Genomic DNA, 22,396 nt, shown 5'->3' on the forward strand with positions numbered 1-22,396 from the left:
TCGATCAAGCAGTCCAGGCAAGAACAGTTTCTTGCCCAAATGGCTATTTTTGCCAAGGTGAAGATAAACTCCATATAGAGTGTCTTTGATGCCCATCCTTCTCTCTGAAGTAAATTGGTGCTGCCAGGAGCAGACATGTCTCACTGTCCAGAAAGTCTACATTTTAAAAAATATTTTAAATGCCATATTCTGTAGGTCTTTGAAGTGTTTGAAGATTACCTGTCTATCTAAAATATATCTATGTATACCTAGAAAACTTAACATGACTGTAAGTTTGACTATCATAGAAGACTAATTGATCTGTAGTTCTTAATTATCCATTACAATCCAAATGAGTTACATAAACATAATACCTCAAACGAGAGTAGTATATATACAGTGTAACAAAATTAAGTTTAAACTTGTATCAATAAACTAAAATCTATACCAATGTAAAACATTTCAAACAAGTTGTTGCTCTTTAAAAGTAGGTTCAGCAATTTACCCTTTTATCCTATCATATCTATATCATATCCCCTTTTCTTCTTTAGAAAGAGATTGTATTTATAATCAACCTGTTTTAAATAAAAATATTGGTTTTTCTCTGTCCCACACCAGAGGGCTCTGCTTATTTGGGACACAAGAATCTCTTAACCTTTTCTTTTAGCAATATGCCTGGGTTTAGAGAAGGAGTGAGCCAATTCCATCTCCAAAGCCAGCTTGATAATTTTGGGGAATTGGGTGTAGTTTCTCTTACTACTTCCTGCTGGAGGGGGGCACTGTATCTTATGGGGACACAAAGAAAAGTTTATGATTATGGAGTAGTCTGTGAGGGTGTATCGTCTGAGCCAGTTACCTCGAAACTGTTTTGGATGTTGGATCATCTGGGCCATGGTGTCATCGGAGACCTTTCAGGTGGTCTTGGCTGATCAAACCTGATGTATCTTAATCTGGAACAAATCCATAGCCTCTGACTTTCTGTGGAAACAAAAGCAGAGACTCTTTTTCAAAGCAACATATCCTTGGATCCAAATTTTGAAGTCAAGGTATCTTTAAAATATACATATTGGTTTAACTCAACAGCTTTTACAATCAAATATTTTTCTGCAGTTAAAAATCCCAAAGACAACACAATCCAGATTCTCTGTATAATATTCATCTTTATGTGGTTTATTTTTTTATATTACCTTTACTGTCTCTTTAAATATTTATATATTTCTTTATATAACTGTATATATTCTTTTTTCTCTTTCTTTCAAGCCTACATACATTTTTACACACATTGTAAAGCATTTAAAGTCTTGTTCCATCTGAATCTGTCTTATTGTGAACCTATTGCTTTAAACTGCAGCATTTCTAGGACTGAAATGGCTCTGTGGCTGCTGGCTCCGCCCACCTCAGCTTTCCAACATGGCGGTGGTACAGTTTACCGCCAGGTCTGGGTCTGGAGCCATGTGTACCATCAATGATCAGAAACAGTTCTATCAAAGCAGCGTGTAGCCTAGAAACCTCTTTTTTTTTTCTTTTTTTTTTTTTTTTAACTATCAAAGACTAAATCCACCACCGCTTGCAAAAGCCTCATTACCGCCATACTGCTGGTCAACCGCACACCAGGAACCCGCCAACTTGAGAGAGACAACTAGGAAGCCATTTTTAGCACCATTTTTAATTGGTTTTTAAATATTCTCAGGTTTAAGGTGGAAACTCGAGCCATTGGGCACCATTTGTAGCTGGAGAGCTTCTCTCCAGGACCCACCAAGCACCCGAAGTCCCACAACCCACGCATAAAATAATCACTCAGCGGGGTTGGGGATTTAGCTCAGTGGTAGAGCACTTGCCTAGCAAGCGCAAGGCCCTGGGTTTGGTCCTCAGCTCTGGCAAAAAATAAAAATAAAAATAAATAAATAAATAAATAATCAGACACTTATATTACTTATAAACTGTATGGCTGTGGCAGGCTTCTTGTTATCTACTTTTTCTATCTTAAATTAACCCATTTCTATTCATCTGTAGTCAAGTGGTATAGCCTTGAAAGTTACAGAGAAAAGAGGTTGTCCCTGGTTCTTGGTCCAGCACAAGGACAAGGGTCATATCTGGAGCTGGCCCACTTGCTGGCAGAGTCCAAGGTGAGAACGGGGAGCGAGTGTGACCTAGACAAGCTGGCTTCTGTAGAGAAACCCTCTGTTGGTTCACAACTCACCCCAAGGATAGAGTCCTAAGCACCTCTTAGAGGCCTCACCTGACTCTTCCTCATTTTGTCCAGTGGGACATATTCCAAGGAGAGTTTGGGGGGACAAACTCATGCAGAGTGCAGCAGGTATGTGACAACGTTCTTAGGCCGGAGAGTCCTGTGGCTTTGCTCTAGAATGGCAGGAGGTCTCCTCTGCTGTCCCTTCTTCCCCTGGTGGCCATGTTTAATCCATGTCTGGTGTGGCCCCTCCTCCTGGCCCTTCCCTTTGTGGATTTTGCTCTTTTTCTTTGAGACAGGGACTCACGTGTCTCGCTTGGCCTCAGACTTGCTCTGTAGCTGAAGGTGACCATGGACTCCTGATAAATGCCCACCAGGGTTCCTTTCCTCCTCTGGCCTGTTGGCTGGCACCTCTGCCTCTATCCTCAGCCAAGTCTCCAGCGTCCGTTCAGTTCTCCTTCCCAGCACTCAGACATTGGCAGGCCCTCAGCCACACAGTTATTGCTCAGGTGAACCAGTGAGAAAATGGGAAGTGCTCACAGGCGGGTTACTGCCAGGGGGGCCCAGGATTCCTGGCCCGCCTTGTGACTGTCAGCATCTCAGTCCAGACCCTTAACAGTCCACTATTTGACCTTAATTCTGAAGTAATGAGCACACAGGTGTGCACATAGCCTGTGTGTGTGTGTGTGTGTGTGTGTGTGTGTGTGTGTGTGTGTGTGTGTTTAAAAAAAGCCAGGCTGTGGCTAGGAGAGATAGCTGAGGCAATAAAATGCCAAGCCACTCAAGCATGTGGACTTGAATTTGATCCCCAGCACTCATATAAAAATCTGGCCCTGGGCTGGAGAGGTGGCTCAGAGGTTAAGAGCACTGACTGCTCTTCCAAAGGTCCTGAGTTCAATTCCCAGCAACCACATGGTGGCTCACTACCATCTGTAGTGAGATCTGGTGCCCTCTTCTGGCCTGCAGGGATACATGCAGACAGAACACTGTATACATAATAAATAAATCCAAAAAAAAAAATTTGCCATGATGGGGCACGCTTGCAGTCTCAGCGCTGGGGAGACAGAACTGTTTTCTGATCAGACAGCTTAGCTTCATCAGCATGTTCCAGGCCAGTGAGACATACTGCCTCAGAATAACAGGTGGATGGCTCCCGAGGAATGACACCTCAAGCTGACCTCTGGCCTCCACAGGAACGAACCCTGCGCGTTCTCCCTCTGGACTTCCTCCCTCACCTGCCCCACAGTCTAGTTCTGAATCCTGGTCCCCAGCACAGGGAGGCCAGATGCCCTCCTGGAGGCCCTGGGCATTCTCAACTCAAATACCTCCTCCCTGGGCAAGAGTTGATCAGGGGCAGGGGTGTGGGCCCTCTGGTCTCCCCTGCGCGGGTGACATCCACTAGGTGCACTAGGCCTTGCCTCGGCATTGGTGTGGAGTGGGTGTCCTGTCATATTTGACAGAGTCCTCCTCCTCGGCCCCCAGCACTGAGCCCTAAAAACTGCCTGGAGATGCCGTCAAGACCCAGGCCTCTTCAAAGCCACGTCCCATTTCCTGTTGCCCCTCTGCTTATTTGTGATAAAGAAACATTAAGGTGCCAGGCGTGGTCGTGAGTACTCTAATCTCAGCAGAGGCAGGCGGACCTCTGTGAGTTCGAGGCCAGCCTGGTCTACAGAGTGAGTTCCAGGACAGCCAGGGCTGCACAGACCCTGTCTCAAAACCAACAAAAAGAAAAGTTGAGGTGGAGGGGAGGCAGGCGGCAGAGTGTGGCTCCCGCCATTTTCTGTGTCTGTGTCACACCTTCTGCAGGCCACCACTGAGATCGACATCATTGCTGTGGAGAAAAAGCGTATCCTGCAGCAGTGGACCACCAGCCTAGTGGGCATGAAGCACCGGAATGAGGCATACAAGACAGTGCTGGACGCACTCAGGTACCACTGTGGGGAAGGAGCTGCTCCACAGTTGCACCAGGCCCCGCTGCCCACCTCCATCCTTCAGTGCTGAAACTGGGAGAAGTCAAATCTGCAGGTCAGGTTTCCAGGCAGGGTGTCAGAAAGAGACATTTATCTGTGGGAGACAAAGGTGTCCGTCCCTTTGATCAGCAGTTTCACCATCTGAGCAGGAAACCACAGCCATTCTGGGTTGTTCTGCTCTAGGGCTGCATTCCAGCCAAAACCCTGTTTTAATTCCCTTGAAAGGGAAGGCATACAGGGTGGCTCTTTGGCCGGAGACGCTTGCTGCCTTGATAACCAGAACCACCCAAGTGATGGGAATTTGGTTCTGAAGGTAGCTCACGGCTTATTGGCTGGTCTTCTCCACCTTAGCACCCACAGAGGTTGAGCCCTGAGGGACAGAGTGGCTGCTGCTGGCCAACTCGGTGCTGAGTGCTGGAAAGATGGCCCAGAAGCTAAGAGAGCTTGCTGTGCTTCCCCGGCACACAATCGGGCAGCTCAGAACTACCTGTCACTCTGGCTCCTGGAGATTCAACACCCTCTTCTGGTCTCTGTTTTTTAATTTTTAATTTTTTTAAAGAAATCATAAAAGCCAGGGGTGCTGGGTGGTGGTGGCGGCACATGTCATTAATCCCAGCACTCGGGAGGCAGAGACAGGTGGACCTCTGTGAATTCAAAGCCAGCCTGGTCTGTAGTGCTAGTTCTAGGACAGCCAAGGCTACACAAATAAAGGCCAGGGGTGCAGCTTAGTGTAGATGGCCTGCCTAGCATGCACAAAGCCGTGGTTCCATTCCCCATACCGGGAACAAAAAGGCTGAGGTGTGTATGTCTGCTCACTTAAAAACAAACCAACAAAAACACAAGACATCTTTATGTGGATAATACTGGGTTAAAAATATCCATTTTTTTTTGGTTTTTGCGGCCATACTTCGTGACGGTAGGCTGCTGTGCAGGCCGAGGCTGGGCCTATTCTAACTGCTAGGTGCTGCGCAGTTCTTCCATATCATTATCAAGCCAGGACTTCCAAAGAACACACATCTGTAAGCAGTGCCAGAGAGGACTGTGACAGTCACACAGCCCAGTGGCATCTCAAAGTCCCTGACTTCTTACATAGTGTCATCTCTTAGGATCACGAATTAGACTGTGGGAAGAGTATCTTGTATTTTGTGGTTTTGCTTACTTATTTTTGAGACAGTCTTCCCCCGCCCCCTCTGTAGCTGAGTCTGTCCTGGAACTCACTCTCTAGACCAGGCTGGCCTCAAACTCACAGAAATCTGCCTGCCTCTGCCTCCTGAGTGCTGGGGTTAAAGGTGTGTGCCACCATGCCCTGCCAGTACCCTGGATTTTAAAATATGCACTCACAGAATGTCAAGTGGATTTTAGCAACATATGTGCACACTTGCATGTGTAACCAGTAAATGGGCCTCTAGCTGTTGTGCAGCCAAGGCCCGAGAGCAGGACGTCATCTTTTGAGAAGATCACTTGGACCTAGGAATCTAAGGCCAACCTGGGCATCATACTGAGAGTCTGTTTCCAAAAATGACACCAACAAATGAAATAGTGTGAGCCTGCCTAGCGGGACACTGACTGCTGCCTGTAGCTGTAGAGGAGCTGGCTCTATATTCAGAAGATTTAAAGGAAGTCTGGCCAGGCATGGTGGTGAGTTCAAAGTCAGCCTGGTCTACACTCAGCTACAGACCAGCCAGGGCTTTGTAGTGAAGCTCTTAAAATTCTTGCTTAAAATAAGGTAAGATACTGCCCTTAGACTTCTCAGAATGAAAGGGAGAAATCTCCACACACAAATAAAAAAATTCAACTTCTGTTAATCCAGGATATATGTGTTGGGGAGTTGCTTCTTCAGTGGCTCTGGACATGAAGTCTAGAACCTCATGCATGCTAGGCAAGTACACTACCACTGAGCTACATCTTCAGCTCTCTTTTAATGTTTATCTATCATCTGTCATGTATCATTTATCTATCATCTGTCATGTATCATCTGTCTATCTATTATCTATTGATCAATCATGCATCATCTGTCATCTATCCTGTATCATCTGTCTATCTATCTGTCTGTCTATCATCTGTCTATCCTGTATCTATCTATCTATCTATCTATCTATCTATCTATCTATCTTCTATCTATTTATCTATCCATCCATCCATCCATCCATCCATCCATCCATCTATCTACATACCTACTGTATAGGATGTTGCCTACATGTATGTCCATACAATATGCATGCAGTGTACACAAAGGCCAAAAGACAACTGATCCCTTGGAACTGGAGTTATGGATGTTATGAGCCACCATGTGTGTGCTAGGAATCAAACCTGGGTCCTCTGGAAGGGCAGCCAGTATTCTTAGCTACTGGGCCACCTCTCCAGACAAGGGTGCACACTTAAAAACCCAGAACTGGGGAGATAGAGGCAGGAAGATCTCTAGGGCTCCCTGGCCAACCAGCCTGGCCATACCACCAAGATCTGGGTTCAGTGAGAGACCCTGTCTCAAAAATTAAGGTAGGTCCAGCAAGATGGCTCAGATGGTAAAGTCACCTGCTGCTGAGTCTGATGATCTGAGTTCAATCCCCAAGACCCACATGGTTGATAAAGAGATCTGACCCCCACAGCTGTCTTCCGACCTGCACACATGCTCTGTGGCATTCATACCTGGCCCCACACAAATTAATAATTTAAAATTTTTAATTAAAAATATAAAGCCGGGCAGTGGTGGAGCATGCCTTTAATCCCAGTACCCGGGAGGCAGAGGCAGGTAGATCTCTGAGTTTGAGTCCAGCCTGGGCCACAGAGTGAGTTCCAGGAAAGGCACAAAGCTACACAGAGAAACCCTGTCTCGAAACACACACACACACACACACACACACACACACACACACACACACACAGACACATATGCCAGTTGTAGTGGCAAATGCTGGTTGGATATGCAAGAGCCAGAGACAGAAGGATCACAACGTTGAGACCAGCCTGGGCCACACATTTAGGTTATAGATGTGGCTCAGTGGGAAAAGACACACATGTGCCATGACACACATGCATGAGCACACACACAATAAATAAATAATACACTAAGAAGTAGGGTGGAAGGGACTGAGGAAGACAGCCACATTGCATACACAAACGCACTGTACTGGTTGGATTATGTCAATTTCACACAAATTAGAGACACCTGAGGACCTCAGCTGAGGTATTGTTCCAGTCAGATTAGCTCCTGGGTGTGTCTGTTTCTTGATTAACGACTGATGGGGGTGTGCCTACTCCACCATAGACCATGCCACACCTGCACAGGTGGTCGTGGGTGGTGTGAGAAAGCAGGCTGAGCAAGCCAGTGAGCAGCATTCCTTCATGGCCTCTGCTTCAGCTACTGCCTCCAGGTTCCCATCTTGAGCTCCCCTGATGATGCACTGTACCATGTAAGCCAAACAAACCCTCTCCTCCCCAAGTTGCTTTTGGTCAGTGTTTTACCACAGCAACAGAAAAACAGACTAGAAGATACACATACACAAATAAACAGCAGTTAAGAGTTGGCGCCCTGGGCTGGATAAGTGGCTCAGTGGTTAAGAGCATTGGCTACTCTTCCAGAGGACTTGGGGTCAATTCCCAGCACCCACATGGCAGCTCACAGCTGTCTGTAACTCCACTTGCAGGGGATCTGACATCCTCACACAGACAAATGTACACACAAATAAATAAATAAAATATTTAAAAAAAAAAAAAAGGTGCCCAAAATTATTCCTCCGTGTGTGGAATCCACTCAGCGAGAGTCTTCTGAGTGGATTCTCTGGTGTCCAGCCTGTGATGGGCTTTACTCTTCTGGTCGTGCAGGGAGTGTGAGCATCAGATCAAGTCCATAGATGGTGAGATCGAAGCCTATAAGAGGTCCATCATGAAGGAAGAGGAGAAGAATGAGAATCTGGCCCGCCTCCTGAACCGCTCAGAGACCGAAGCCATGCTAGTGCAGAAAATGACCACCCAGTGCTTAACCAAGCAAGAGGTCCTGCAGAATGAGTTCAACACCTACCAGCTCGCCCTGCAGGACACAGAGGAAATGCTGAACAAGGGCTACATGGTGAGGCATGGCCCCCAACCACAGGTGTCTGCTCTCAGCCAGCCCACAGCAGGGTGCCCAGGCACAGCCTCCCCATGGCTCTTCCTTTGCAGGAACACTCAGCGGTCTTGAGCGAACTACAGGTTGCCCGCCAGGCTGTCCGTCAAGAGCAGGAGCTACGGCAAAAGATGGATGCCTCCATCATGGACAAGCTGCAGGAACATGGGACCTCCAGCAAGATGACCATGTACTTTCAACAGCTCCTTCGGAAGCTGCAGAAGGAAAATACCAACCTGGTAGGTGCCCGCTGAGTGGGCAGGGGCTGGCCTGGAGCCAGAGGCCTGTGAGCAAAGGGTTCCGGGGTGGCCCCTTGTTACCTAGTTTCTAGCTGTCAAAGGGAGACTTTCTATAACTTACTTATTTATTTTTGCTTTTTTTTTTTTTTGAAGGCAGGGTCTCTATGTAGTCCTGGGACTTGGTGTGTAGATCAGGCTGGCCTTGAAACTCAGAGACATCTGCCTGTTTCGGCTCCCACGTGCTAGGATCAAAGATGTGAGCCACCACACCCAACTCTATAATGTGTTTTAATTAATTTAGTTCCTGTAGTATTAGAGATTGAGCCTAGGGTCCTGCCCATGCTAGGCAAATGTTATACCACTGAAAGACCCCTTTGTCCTTCTTCTCAAGTAGCCCCAGCTAGCCTCAAACTTACTACTGTGTGTGTGTGTGTGTGTATGTATATGCACACATATATGTATATATATACACACACAAATATATATGTATATATGACCTTGAATTTCTGATCCTCCTGCCTCCTCCTCTTAGTACTAGGATTATAGGCCCGGGCCACCATATCCAGTTTATTAGGCCCTAGGGATGGAATGCAGAACTGAACAGTGGGTTGCATCCCTCCCCAGCTCCCCAAGCCTGCTTTTTCTTTTGAGACAAGGTCTCACTCAGTTGCCTAGACTGACCTGAACTTATCCTGTAGCCCAGGCTAGGCTCAAATTTGTGATTGTCGTGCCTTAATCTCTTGGCAGCTAGGATGACAGATCCAGCCAACATTGTCTTCTTGTTGAACACCTGCAGAGTTTGCCCAGCATGCATGAGGCCCTGGGTTCTGTCCCCAGCACCAGGGGTGGTGGAGAAAGGAAGGAGAGAACACAGAAAGACACAATGAAAACAATAGATGCTGTAGTTCTACCGCTCGAGAAACACGTCTCAATTTCTTCCTTTCTGCACACATTTACACACACACACACCCTCATTCACACACTCATGCTAACATTGCACTCTTGTTAAACATCAGGTTTTAAGTTCATTTGATTATATTTTTATTAGTTTCATTGACCTGTGACACAGAGAGAAATGTACAAAGGCATTAAGTTTGGGACTCACTGATTTTTTTCTTTTTACTTGACAACACCCAACACATCTGCTCTTGCCATTACCCATTCTTCGACAACACAGACCTTCATATTTGCATGACCTTCATCATGAGAGCATGATTGATTGATGAGTTATGATTGATGAGTCTCTTGTTAGAGGCTTCAGGCTGACTAGGGGTTTTTCAGTGTTTTGAGCAGCTCTACACAGATACCCAGGTCTGCAAATGTCTACACTCTGAGGACAAGCTACTAAGCCACCGCTCCTGGGAAGAAACCACCATCCAGGAGGCTGGCTTGCCCGGGAGGCCTGCAGTGTGCCTTTGACCTCCAAAGTCTGGAGCACCACACACCTGAAAATTCATTCAAGGGCCTTGCTTTTTCCTCAGCTACATGGGAGACTGCCTTTGGGAAAGCAATCCACTACTTGAATATTTCTTTTTCTTGAGACTGTGTCTCACTCTGTAGCTGAAACTGTCCTGGCATTCACGGTGTTGTCACGCCTCTACTTCTCAAATGCTAGGGTTACGGGTGAGCCCCCACACCCAGCTCCTTTTTGGTTTGTTTGTTTGTTTGCTTCTTCATATGGTGGGATCCCGTTGGAATCTCTGCCTTTGGTGGCCCGGGGGGTGGCTGTTGTCACCTGGCCCCCTGAAAGGGCAGCAGCCTCGACGCTCCGCACACACTCTTGACCCTACAAGGAAGAAGAGGACAAGGCTGGCTGGAAAGTCCGGGCCGCGTGGCTCAGGTCCTCCCCTGGGAGCAGGGCAGGCAGAAAGAGAAGGTGTCTCGGGTGCCTTTGAGACACTAAGGAGCAAGGGGGGTGTGAAGTAGCCTGACCGTCCCATTGTTGCACAGGCTAGACCCCCAGTCCTCTAAGGTCTTCTGTTGGCAGGCCCCCACCCTGCTCCTTCCTAGATTGGGCAGGAACTATCCCCACCTCTTCCCACTAGAGGGCAGTAAAGAGTCTTAGGCTAACAACTTCATTTATTGTTGTGGTTTTCCAACTGAAGTGCAGCCCTTGAAAAGGGACACTGGATACCAAAAAGCCCTGTGCACCGGTGATGGGTGGGGCAGGAAAGGGTCCCGTCTTGGAAGAGGATCAGAGGGTGGCAGTCACAATTCTGTCTGGGGCTGGTGCAGAGGGAAGCGGGGAAGGGTGTCAATGTAGGACTTCATTATAAACTCAGAAACAGAGCTGAGGTCTCCAGGTTCCAGGGAGGCCAGGATGCTTCCCACAGGTCACAGGGGTAGTGTCAGGTAGTGTGTTCTGCTCAATCACAGTGTGAGAGGAGACTATGCCATAATCTGAAAGGGGTCAGGAAACATCCTACTGCGCACTGTACAACCATTAAAAATTATATAAGAGGAGGCTAAAGGTGGTGGCGCACACCTTTAATCTCAGTACCTGGGGGCAGAGGCAGGTGGATCTCTGTGGGTTTGATGCCAGCCAGCTCTATACAGTGAGACCTCATCTCAAAAAAATTGTTTTAATTACATAAGAATATGAGACAGGGGGTTCTGGAGAGATGGCTCAGAGGTTAAGAGTACTGGCTGCTCTTCCAGAGGTCCTGAGTTCAATTCCCAGCAACCACATGGTGGCTCCCAACCATCTGTTATGAGATCCGGTGCCCTCTTCTGACATTGCAAGCATACATGAGGTAGAACACTGTAACATAAAAAAATAAATACATCTTTAAGAAAAAAAGAATGTGAGACAGTATCTGTCAGGCTAAAGAGGTCAGTAGCATGTGACCCCACCCCTGCTCTCCTAAGGGATACTGAAGGGTGGGGGCCTGGGAAGGTGGTGGGTACGGGAGGGTGGGAGGGGCCTGGGAGGGTGGGGAATACAGGAGGGTGGGAGGGGCCTGGGAGGGTGGGGGTACCGGAGGGTGTACCATAACATAACACTGGAGGAAGGGTAGGCTTCCAGGCGGTCTGGTGGCTAGCTTTGTGACAAAATCACCCATGATTCAACACTTCCTCCTCTGCACTTACACTCTGCTTGTTTATAAAGAAAACCCAGCACAGATAGTTTCTTTCTCCTTCCTCCCTCCTCTCCCCCTCCCCCCCTCTAAGATCTTACTATATAACCCTGCCTGGCCTGCAACTCAATATGTAGACCAGGGTGGTCTTAAACTCATAGTGATCCTCCTGCCTCTACTTCCCAAGTGCTGGGATTAAAGATATGAACCAGCCCAAAGGCAGAGGCAGATGGGTCTCTGAGTTTGAGGCCAGCTTGGTCTACAGACTGAGTTCCAGGACAGCCAGGGCTACACAGAGAAATCATGTCTCAAAAAAAAAGGAAGGAAGGAAAGAAGGAAGGAAGGAGGGGGGAGGGAGGGAGGGAAGGAGGGAGAGAGAGAGAGAGAAAAGAAAAGAATGACAGAAAGACATGAACCAGCCCTCCCTTTGCCCTTTTGAGAGAAAGGGAGAGAGAGAGAGAGAGAATGAGAATGAATGTCTCTTGCAGCCCACACTGACCTCAAACCCACTATGTAGCCCAGGCTGGCCTTGAACTCAAGATTCTCCCACCTCGGCCTCCCATGTGCTGGGATCACAGGCTTGTGCCACCACACCCATCTTTCTTTTTTGCAGGCCATCTCCATGTGTAAACAGGCCCCTTGTAGTTTCTCAAGACACAGGGCTAGTTAGCTTCCTGGTGACTGCATGCAGGGATCACTCCAGAATACATGTAGAGTGTCAAGGAAGTAGCAGTCGGCCAATTCAAGTGGCAGAGAACGCCCACACCCATTGCCCTTCATGCCCTCAGGTGACACATCTTTCAAAACTTGACGGCGACATTGCTCAGGCCACCCTGGACATCACCAACACCAGCTGCAAGGTAGACATGCACAAGAAGACACTGGCAGAGCTGGACAAAGAGGTGAAGCGGTTCAATGACCTCATCACCAACAGCGAGAGTGAGATCGTCCGGCGCACCATCCTCATCGAGAGGAAGCAGAGTCTCATCAACTTCTTCAACAAGCAGCTGGAGCAGATCGTGTCTGTGCTGGGGGTGAGGCACTGCCCTGGGCTCCCAGCTGCGTGCCTGCGTGCTCGCAGACAGCTGGCACCCTCCTTCCTCTCCCCATCCCTCTGGTGAAGTGACCATGTGTGCGCGCGCGTGCTCCAGGCTGCAGCCAACATGGCAGTCTTCATACTGTTTCTTGCACGAGACCAGAAAGGAAAGGGTCTAGGCTGGGCTGGGTGACACAGCTACTTCCCACTTCTATAACCGGGACCGGAACTCCACATCATTCACGTCTGGCATGAGCCTTCTTTTGATTTTGCTGTTTGTTTTGTGGGACAGAGTGTCACTGTGTGGCCCAGGTGAACCTAGAACTTGACATCCTGCAGCCTGGGCTTCTGAGGGCTGTGTGCCATGCTCCTGGGTTCCTTTGATTTTCTTAGTGGCTTATGAGACACCACACATGGGTGGTGGGCTGGACTTACTACTGCATTGGGCAAAGTGGTTTAATTAATTTGAGGGCTCAGTGTCTTCTTACCTGGTCACTCAGGCACCTGTAACCTAAGGACCTACCATGGGCTTCAAGTCCTCAAGTAGAGCACGCTGTCAGGGAAGCCCTGTGCTGGCCATAAATTTTGATGGTCTGAGGTCAGAGGACAGTAAACAGAGTCTCCTTTCGCATCAAAGGCTGTGCCCACAAGGACCTCAAGGCCAGTGAAAGGAGTCTCAGGACTCCTGAGGACTGTCTGAGCCCTTGGAGTAAGTGCCTTGAATTCATGATTCTCCATAGCCCACCTCAAAAGAAGGCCTGTGGGGAGCTGGCTTAGTCGGTAAAGTACGTGCTTCATGATCATAAGGATCTGGGTTCCACCCCAGCACCCACAGTAAAAACAGGGCATGACAGTTTGTACCTGTAATCCCAGCACTGAGGAGGTGGGGGCTGGAGGATCCCTGCAGCTTGCTGGCCAGTCAGTCTAACCAGTCAATACATCCCAGATTCACCAAGAGACCCTGTCTGAGCAAAATAACACTCAACATGGAATTCTTACCTCTGTGGCCACACGCACATGCACACATGCGCGTGCACTTGTGCACATGCATATAACCACACATTAATAATAATCAAAGCAAACCTGTGGCTACCGAGGCTCACGCTGCACTCTGATTAAACCCCTCCAGGGGGAGGAAGCTGGACCCCTGGAACTGGAGATCAAAAGGCTTTCGAAGCTGTGTGAGGAGAACAACGCCGGAGTCGCGGAGGCACAGATGACGTGGCTACGACTGCAGCAGGAACTGGTCCAGGTCACACACGAACGCGAGGAGCAGCTGGTGTCCCTGGACCAACTTAACAAGGAGCTGCATATTATGGAGCAAAAGAAGCTCCGAGTAGAGAGTGAGCCCTGGGGGAGGGGCTGCCCAGCACTGAGGCTAACCTGGGCTACATAGGAAGACCCTGTTTCAAAACAAAAACAAAGCAAACCACGAAAATTCTAAAGCCATCTAATTTGCCGGTGCTGTCCACCTGTACTCCTGAGGTCTGTGGGAGATGGGGACAAAATGCTCCTTCTTCAAGGGACCTCAGGGGTCTGTGAAACTTAGACAACTGCAGCCAGCCTCCTCAGCTCCTGCCCTTGACTGGTCAGAGCACTTGGTTCTCACCCCACAGACCTCAGAAGCACGGTGGATCCCTCCGGGTTGTCCCTGTGCTGAGAAGTGACCCTTCAGGGACCTCACCAGGGGCCTGCCAGGATGTCCACCACCAACATGGCACCCTACTGAGATATCCTGGGTTCCACATGGTCCAGATAGGAGAGCCAGTTAAATTCTGCCTGGAGGTCCGGGGGCTCTTGCGTCTGCCCCTTCCCAGCGATCCCATCACATCCTCTCACAGCCTTTGGTTACTCACAACCAAGTGGAGTGTGCAAGGCTGCCTGGCACCAGCAGTGAACAGCACTGTGGGAAGCCAGAGCTGGCTGGAATACCAAGGTCCATCCCCCGCCCCCCTACACACACACACACACACACACACACACACACACACACAGGAGTGAGATCAGCAAAGATAAGCACATCCAGAGTTCTAGCTCTGAGCCAGCCAAGGATACTGGTGGGGAGAGGGCAGAATTGTATGGATCACATACCCCCGGTGTCTTTTTTCCACCAAAATGTCAAGAACGTCTTTTGTCTTTCTCCTTCCCACCCTGCCCTGAGGCCAGGTGGTGGAGGCAAAGGGCCTGCCTGCCTTCCCTAGATACCTACAGCATCTGAGCTCCACCCACCCTGCTCTCCACCTGTGCATCTGCAGCACAAGGTCTGTTTGGCTCCCTCCAGGGACCAAGCTTAGGGAAACAAAGTCCAAGAAGACACCCAGCCTCCTCTCCACAGAGGGGCACATGGTTGAGTCAGACAGGGCAGGAGAGGAGCCACAGGATGGCGTGGCTGCTGACCCCTGGCCCTCCAGCATCGCCTCCCCCCCACATACACACACATACCTGCCTGTCCTCCCACAGACAAGATTGAGCAAGAGAAGAGAGAACAGAAGGAAATCCACCGCCACATGAAGGACCTGGACAACGACCTGACCAAGCTCAACATGCTGATGGACAAGAACCGGTGCAACTCCGACCAGCTGCAGCAAAGCAACCTGGTGGCTGAGACAGAGTTCGTGCGCACACTAAAGGTCGGCAACGCCCTCTGCACCCTCCGCACACTGGCAGGGTGTGATGGCGGGCCAGCTCTCTCTCTCTCTCTCTCTCTCTCTCTCTCTGGCACACATATCCTTGATTTGGACAGATTCCCTGGAGGGGCTTGTGGAGGGATCAGAACGTTGTTCTAAGGCCTTGCCAGGCCTGAGGGACTCCAGGGGCCACAGCCCTGAGCCTTCCTCACAGCTCTCCTCGGTCCCCACAGGATGCAGAGAGGGAGACCATCCAAATGCAGGAAAAGCTGACGCAGCTCCGTGAGGAAAAGACCACCCTCCTCAACAGCCTAGTGGAGGCAGAGTGAGTAGGGCTCAGCCGTGTGCTGGTGCGTAGTGTCACCAGGCCCATCATGGTTCTGTGGGGATGGCCACCGAACATTGGCACCACTGGGGTGGGGGCAGCTCTGAAGGCCACTTTTGTGGAACCCCAGGAGAACCACAGAAAGTCACCGTACAGATCTGTAGAATACCCCTTGGCAGCAACTACCAACCAGGCCGGTTACCTCTGGGTATCAAGTGGTGTTCTTTGGGATAAACTTTATAAAATACATCTTACTTTTATGAAAAAAAGGTAGTAACATATAAGCCCGACCCCAAACATTTTACACTATGGCAAAGTATTGAGAGTAGGAAAGAGAAAATGGGGAGGTGGCTCAGTGGATGAGGGCGCTTGCTATGCAAGCGTGAGGGCCTGAGTTCCGCTCTCCAGCTCCCACGTAAAAAGCCAGGCAAGGCCAAGTGTGCCCATGACCCCAGCATGATGGAGTGTGTTCTAGCTCCAGGTTCAGTGAGAGACCTGTCTCCTGAGACTACATGGATAATAGAGCAGGAAACTAGATGTCCTGTGGCTTCTGTGTGTGTGTGTGTGTGTGTGTGTGTGTGTGTGTGTGTACTGGGGACAGAATTTAGGACCTTGCACATGCCAGGCATATGCTCTGCCACTGAGTGCTACCCTGGCTCCCCAAACTCATCACAAGAGACTGCTATATAGATATATTTCTTTCTTGTTTTGTTTGTAGCAAAACCACTCCCTTTGAGGCAGTTGTACATTGTTATGGTGTCTTTGCACAGCTTTGCACACACATATACCTCTCCCATGGAAACAGTTTGTAGGCATCATGGGGGGCCCCTTGATTGACAGGAGTGCTCTAGAAGGGATAATGTGTTTCTTGCCATTTGACAAGATCTATACATTGTGTTCTGGGTTACATTTGGACAGCTTCCTGCCAGAACTATTTGGCCTTTTTACTTTCTTATCCAACTTTTACCAATCACATGTGCATTCTCAGTTCCTAAGGCATATCCCCTGCTCCTCCCCATCTCTCTTAAGGATGTCTCTGAAACTAGAGTTACAGTCAGTAGTGAATCGCCACATGAACCCAGGCCCTCTGCAAGGGCAGCCTGTGTTCTTAGCTGCTCTTTGCTACTGGGCCATCTCTCCAGCTGCAGTCTCTCATCTCTCCCTCTTTTAATACTTGCCTTTTCTTCCTCCTCCTCCTCTCTTTTCCCTTTTTTCCTCTCCTCCCCACCTATCTCAAAGCCTGGCAAACCATTTTGTAAGGAACCTGAGTAAAGAGTTTCTGGCTTCATTTGCCACAGTTCTGGGCAGAGTGGGGGTGGGACCCCAGCTCCAGCTGCTCTGGCTCTGATGTTGCCTCTCCTGTCTCTGAAGACACCAGATCATGCTCTGGGAGAAAAAAATCCAACTGGCAAAAGAGATGCGCGCTTCAGTGGATTCTGAGACCGGGCAGACAGAGATCCGTGCCATGAAGGCCGAGATCCACAGGATGAAGGTGAGTGTGTCAGGGGAGGTGGGCACAGGTGGCAGGTATCCTGCAATTCAGGAACCACTTAGCCACACTGCCAGTGATAACAGGTGAGATTCCTGGGGAGGACCTGTTGCTGCACAGTGACTGTGTTCCATGGTCACAGGCTCAGTGTCACCACCTACCCCTCACACCAGGGTCTGCCTGACTTTTGTCTGTATTGTGCAGAGTAATCCCACAATAGCCAGGACATGTGATCATATGACATCACCTGATAATATGTTGTTTTATTGTGACTCCAAGCAGTCAAGGCTCTTTGATATTTTCAAATGCTAGTTGTAAAGCCCAGTTTTCCAGCCCACTAATCTCACTGTGGAACAAGAACCTCATATGGGCTGGTGTGGTGGTCCACATCTTGAGGCCAGCCTGGTGTACATAGCAAGTTCCGGGCTAGCCAGGGTAACATAGTGAGACCCTATCTCAAAAAACAAAAGCAACAAAAACAACTCTTTTTTTTTTTTTTTTTAAGGCTCAGGGGGCGCCTCATCCCATCTCTCACAAGCAGTCAGTGTCACTAACTCTAAGAACAACTAACTCACAAGTGACCATCAGTTTAAGGTGTTCAAGATGTTAGGGGCTGGAGAGATAGCTCAGCAGTTACGGCTGCTCTTCCGGAGACCCCAGGTTTGATTGTCAGCACCCATGTGGCACCTCACAGTTATCTGTAACTCCAGCCCCAGAGACCAGATGTTCTCTTAGGCCTCCACAGGCACCGGGCATGTACATGGTGCACAGACATGCATACAGGAAGACACCCATGCACAGAAGAGTAAAATGTTAAATAAAAAACACCTAGATCAGTTAGCCAAAATGGCATCGCTTTTCCAATGGCATTTATTATGTAAAGGCCTCAGGCTGTTGGCTGCTCTTCAGCTCTGAGGCATGTGCTGATCTAGCATGTAGCTTGGCAGTCAAACACTTGCATGCATGTTCAACGCCCAGGATTTGATCCCCAGTGTGACCGATTGTCAACTTAACAGGGCCCACAATCACCTGGAGGACAGTGACTGGGCACACCTGTGAGGTGTCTGGAGGGATTATCTGAATTAGGCTAATTGAGGTTGCAAGAGCCACCTGAGCTGTGAGCCCCACTCTCTGCGAGCTAGAGTCCTGGACTCAATAACGGGAGCCCAGCACCAGCACACATTGCTGACTCTGGATGTAGGGTGAGCAGCTGGCCCAGCCCCTGCTCCCTTCCCTGCCATGATGTACTGCACTGCTTAGAAGTGCAAGCCAGATAAGCCCCTCCCTCCCATAAATTCCTTTTGACTGGCTATTTTGTCATGGCAAGAAAACAAGTAACTAACACACCCAGCATCCATAAAAGAAAACACAAAGCCAAGTACCACTATACGCCTGCAGTCTGTCCCAGCAGCCAGGGGGATGAGGCAAGAGGATGTCAAGTTCAAGGCCAGCCTCAATATATAGTGAGATTCTGCTTCAAAAAAAAAAATTTTTTTTTCTGGAGCTGAGGACTGAACCCAGGGCCTTGCGCTTGCTAGGCAAGCACTCTACCACTGAGCTAAATCCCCAACCACTTAGAAATAATATTAAAATACTCAATTGAATTGAATTTTCAAAGCATAGGCAGGCTGGATGTGGTGGTGCACACCTGTGTAATCCCAGCACTTAGAAGGTATAGGCAGGAGGATCAGGAGTTCAAAGTCATCCTCAGCTACACAGAGAATACAAAGTCAGTCTGGACTACATAAGACTCTGCCTCAAGAGAAAAGCACAGAAATCATGTGATTGTTGCCTCAAACTAGCTCCCCATCCATGGGGTCAGGGGAAAGCCGAGGTCCCTGTGTGCCATGGTGCTAAGTCAGCCCACAGGGGTCAGTGGCCTCGCTCCACACAGACAGATGGCTTGGCTTCCTCCACCTCTACAAAACCAGTGTGCACAGATGTGACTCCAGCCTCAGCTGTGACAGACCAGTGTGGGCCACCTCAGCTATGATCTATGTGTGTTGGTGGTTGCTGGGACCCAGCCTGACATAACCCAGGCCATCTCAGTCATAACTGCCTTCTTGCCGACCAGATGACCCTGACAACGTTCCAAACCCTAGATAGCACAAACAAAGTCATTGTTTATTTCTAATTGTGTCTATATGTGTGTGCACTTGCGCAGGGGCATGTGCTCATGAGTACAGCCCAAGGAGTACAGAAGAAGTATCAGATTCCCTGAAGCTGGAGTTACAGGTAGTTGTGAACCTCCTGGTTCCTGGGTGCTGGGGATCAAACTCAGGGCCTCCTTAAGAGCAGCAAGCACCACCGTTTAACAACTGAGCCATCTCTCCAGCACCCCCACCCCCAGGCAGTTTGGTAATCGATGTTGGATAAGTTAGTAGTTGGTGAGGTTCCTTCATCTGGCTGTTCACCTCTGTCTAGCTTAGCGCAGAAACCTCTTACTTCCTTGGGATGTGGCCACCCAAGGCTTGCCCTGTCCACAAGTCCCCATTAAATTGTGCCTCCTGTGATCCTTGCTCTGTCTGTCACTTGTCCCCTGTTCCCGGTTCCTTCTGCACTGAGTGGAGTTTTTCAGAACCAGTGAGGGTTCCCCAGAGAAGCAGACCCAATAAGGCTTGTGTACAGTCATGTTCCATGCTGTCAGTCACGTGACTGCCCACAGTGATGGCCCAGGAAAGACCGAGGAGGGCCAGCACCATCTGTCATCCCAAATCCAAAGACTGAGAAGGGGCGGGTGGTGAGCTCCAGCCCAACACATCAACTCCAACATGGAAAGCATGCCTCCCCAACCTTGAGGGGCTACATCTTCCAGCATCTTTCCAGGCACCTTCTGGAGAGGGTGGGTCTTCTTCAGTCCCACTAGTGCACATGCTGATCTCCTCTACAGACTCCTAGCTGATACATCCAGCAATCTGGGCAGCCCTTAGGCCTATCAAATAGACACATAAAAGTAAATATGTTGCAATCTCTCCCTCCTGGAATCTAGATTACCAAAGGTTATATGTAAATTCTCAACTTTAAGGGGGTCTGTCAGATGGCTTTTGCACATGCCACATGACAGCGTCATGGCCCTGTCAGTCTCTGCAGTGTGGGTGTTGTCAATCATTGACATTTATTGTCCTTTGGTTTTGTTTTATGTATGTGTGTATGCTTGTCTGTGTGTGAGCATTCATGTGTGTTTATGTGTATGCACTCTTGTGTGTTTGTGTGTGTAAACTAAGTCAGAGGACAGCCTCAGGAACATTGGTCACTTCCTTTGAGACAGGGTCTCCATTGGCCAGGAGCTCACCAATTAGATGGCACTGGCTGACCAGCAGGCCCCAAGTCTCCTCCCACAACCACCTCTCCAGCACTGGGGTTCCAAGTGTGCAGAGCCACACCTGACACTTCCTGTGAGTTCTGAGGACCACACCCAGCGCTTCACACCTCTGAGGCAAACACTTTACTGAGCCATCTCCAGAGTCCTGCCCCCTTCTCTATTAAATCATCTTCATCCGTGCTAAACTTGCATACATGTCTTTAAACTAGCTACAAACCCTTGTGTGGTCCCAGAAGTCTTCTTGCACCTCCACGGTCTGTGCTCACACACCCCAGCCCTCAGCCTCCGTCTGCAGACCCTTCACTCAGCTTCTTCCAATGCCACTGCCTGTCACAACCAGTTAACCTGGTGATGGCACTGCTAACCAGACCCCCATCTCTAGAAAGATTCTACCCTCCTCTCAACACACTTGCCGTAGAACCTGCCATTCCTTCCTTCCTCTCCTCCTGCCTCTGTACTGCTTATGAGAATATCCATACCTCTCCCATCAGTGTGGGCTGTTTCCCAGACTCCTTGTGGCCCTCTCTGCATCCCTGACACTTCACTGGCCATGTCAAAGACAGACAAGCCACAGAGGGTGGGCTGGCCACTCTCACTTAAGCAGGGTCCCACCCAGCCCCTCCATCTTGGTCCCCAGGTCAAGCACGGGCAGCTGCTGAAGCAGCAAGAGAAGATGATCCACGACATGGAGCTGGCTGTGACCCGCAGGGAGACCATCGTGACCCAGGCCGAAGGGCAGAGCAAGATAGACAAGAAGGTCATCACCAGGACAGACTTCTACTTCCAGCAGAACGAGCTGCGAAGGAAAATCAGGGACACGCAGAAGGTATGACCTGGGCTTCCTCTCCTTCCACAACCCAGTAATATTCCAGAGGTACGCCCCTGCCCCGGCATTGGAGGTGGCATTGGAGGTGGGACACCAGCATATGCCAGGGTTCACCTTTCCGCCCTGCACATGGTCAGCATGCACCTCCACCCATCCCCACGGCTGGCCCAAGGCATCTGCTCCCACTTTGTCATGCCACCAAGACACAGAGAGTAACCACCTGCCTGCTCTGGCTCGTCCACTCAGCTTTGAGGGACACAGGAGGGCCAGCAGACACTGGATCACAGTCGTGGAGCCCAGCTATTCCTATCTTCCCTTCCCCATTCCTGTGGGTGGAGGTCACTGCCGCGGTGTCACATCCGTGACAGGAGCAACAGGAGAGGAAAGATAGAGCTCTGAACTGAGCAAACCAACCCTCCCCACACTGGTGACACACGTCGTTGCATCCTCCGGGCTGTGGGAAGGGACACATGTGTCCTATGTGCCAGTCCTGCTTGGTGAAGAGTGGTATCTGTCAGGGGGAGTGGCCATGAAATAAACTCAATCACTAAGAGGAGGTGGGAAGACAGGCTGATGCAAATGTGACAGCTCCCTCCTCCCTAAAAGAGGCCAGGCTGGTGGTGGCGGCGGCGGCGGTGCACACCTGTGATCCCAGCACTCAGGAGGCAGAGGCAGGCGGATCTCTGTGAGTTCGAGGCCAGCCTGGGCTACAAAGCGAGTTCCAGGAAAGGCGCAAAGCTACACAGAGAAACCCTGTCTCGGAAAACCAAAAAAAAAAAAAAAAAAAGAGGAATAGACACACCACTTAAGTCCACCCCTGGCAACCACCAGGCCAGAGCCCTGGGATGAGAGTCTCGTGTTGTCCCACAGTCCCCACTAATGGGCTTTGTGGCCTTGGGCATATTTGGGACCTTTTCAAACCTGCTGGGAGAAATAAGAACAAAACCCACCTCCCAGGAAGTTAGACGGTTAAGTGTAACAGCAACCATAACTATCTATGATGTGGTGGCCTTAAGGACATCTGGGAATGCCTCATGACTGGGGCATATTGTCCCACCTGTCTGCCTCAGCTTACTGATGTGTGGATTCCACCTTATAGAATCATCCAGAGAATTAGACTAAGTGCCAGGATAGTCCCCATAGGAACAGGACATATGACACACACCTATGAGCCCACCACTCAGGCTGAGACAGGAGAAGTGCCTCAAGTTCAAGG

The 22,396-nt window shown here is 49.6% G+C and overlaps 1 protein-coding gene across 3 annotated transcripts in view; it reads left to right on the forward strand.

Moving 5' to 3' along the window:
* Positions 1 to 22,396, forward strand: part of Ccdc40 (coiled-coil domain containing 40) — a 47,328-nt gene that overhangs the window by 21,426 nt on the left and 3,506 nt on the right. For all 3 annotated transcript variants that reach the window (XM_036198043.1, XM_036198044.1, XM_036198045.1), the window contains 9 exons: positions 3,974 to 4,095; positions 7,960 to 8,203; positions 8,296 to 8,478; positions 12,344 to 12,589; positions 13,721 to 13,934; positions 15,052 to 15,221; positions 15,452 to 15,543; positions 16,915 to 17,035; positions 20,992 to 21,180. In XM_036198043.1, coding sequence (XP_036053936.1) covers positions 3,974 to 4,095; positions 7,960 to 8,203; positions 8,296 to 8,478; positions 12,344 to 12,589; positions 13,721 to 13,934; positions 15,052 to 15,221; positions 15,452 to 15,543; positions 16,915 to 17,035; positions 20,992 to 21,180 — 1,581 coding nt within the window. The remainder of the gene's footprint in view (positions 1 to 3,973; positions 4,096 to 7,959; positions 8,204 to 8,295; positions 8,479 to 12,343; positions 12,590 to 13,720; positions 13,935 to 15,051; positions 15,222 to 15,451; positions 15,544 to 16,914; positions 17,036 to 20,991; positions 21,181 to 22,396) is intronic.

This window comes from Onychomys torridus, chromosome 8, assembly GCF_903995425.1.
Source record: "Onychomys torridus chromosome 8, mOncTor1.1, whole genome shotgun sequence".
Classification (NCBI taxonomy): Eukaryota; Metazoa; Chordata; class Mammalia; order Rodentia; family Cricetidae; genus Onychomys; species Onychomys torridus.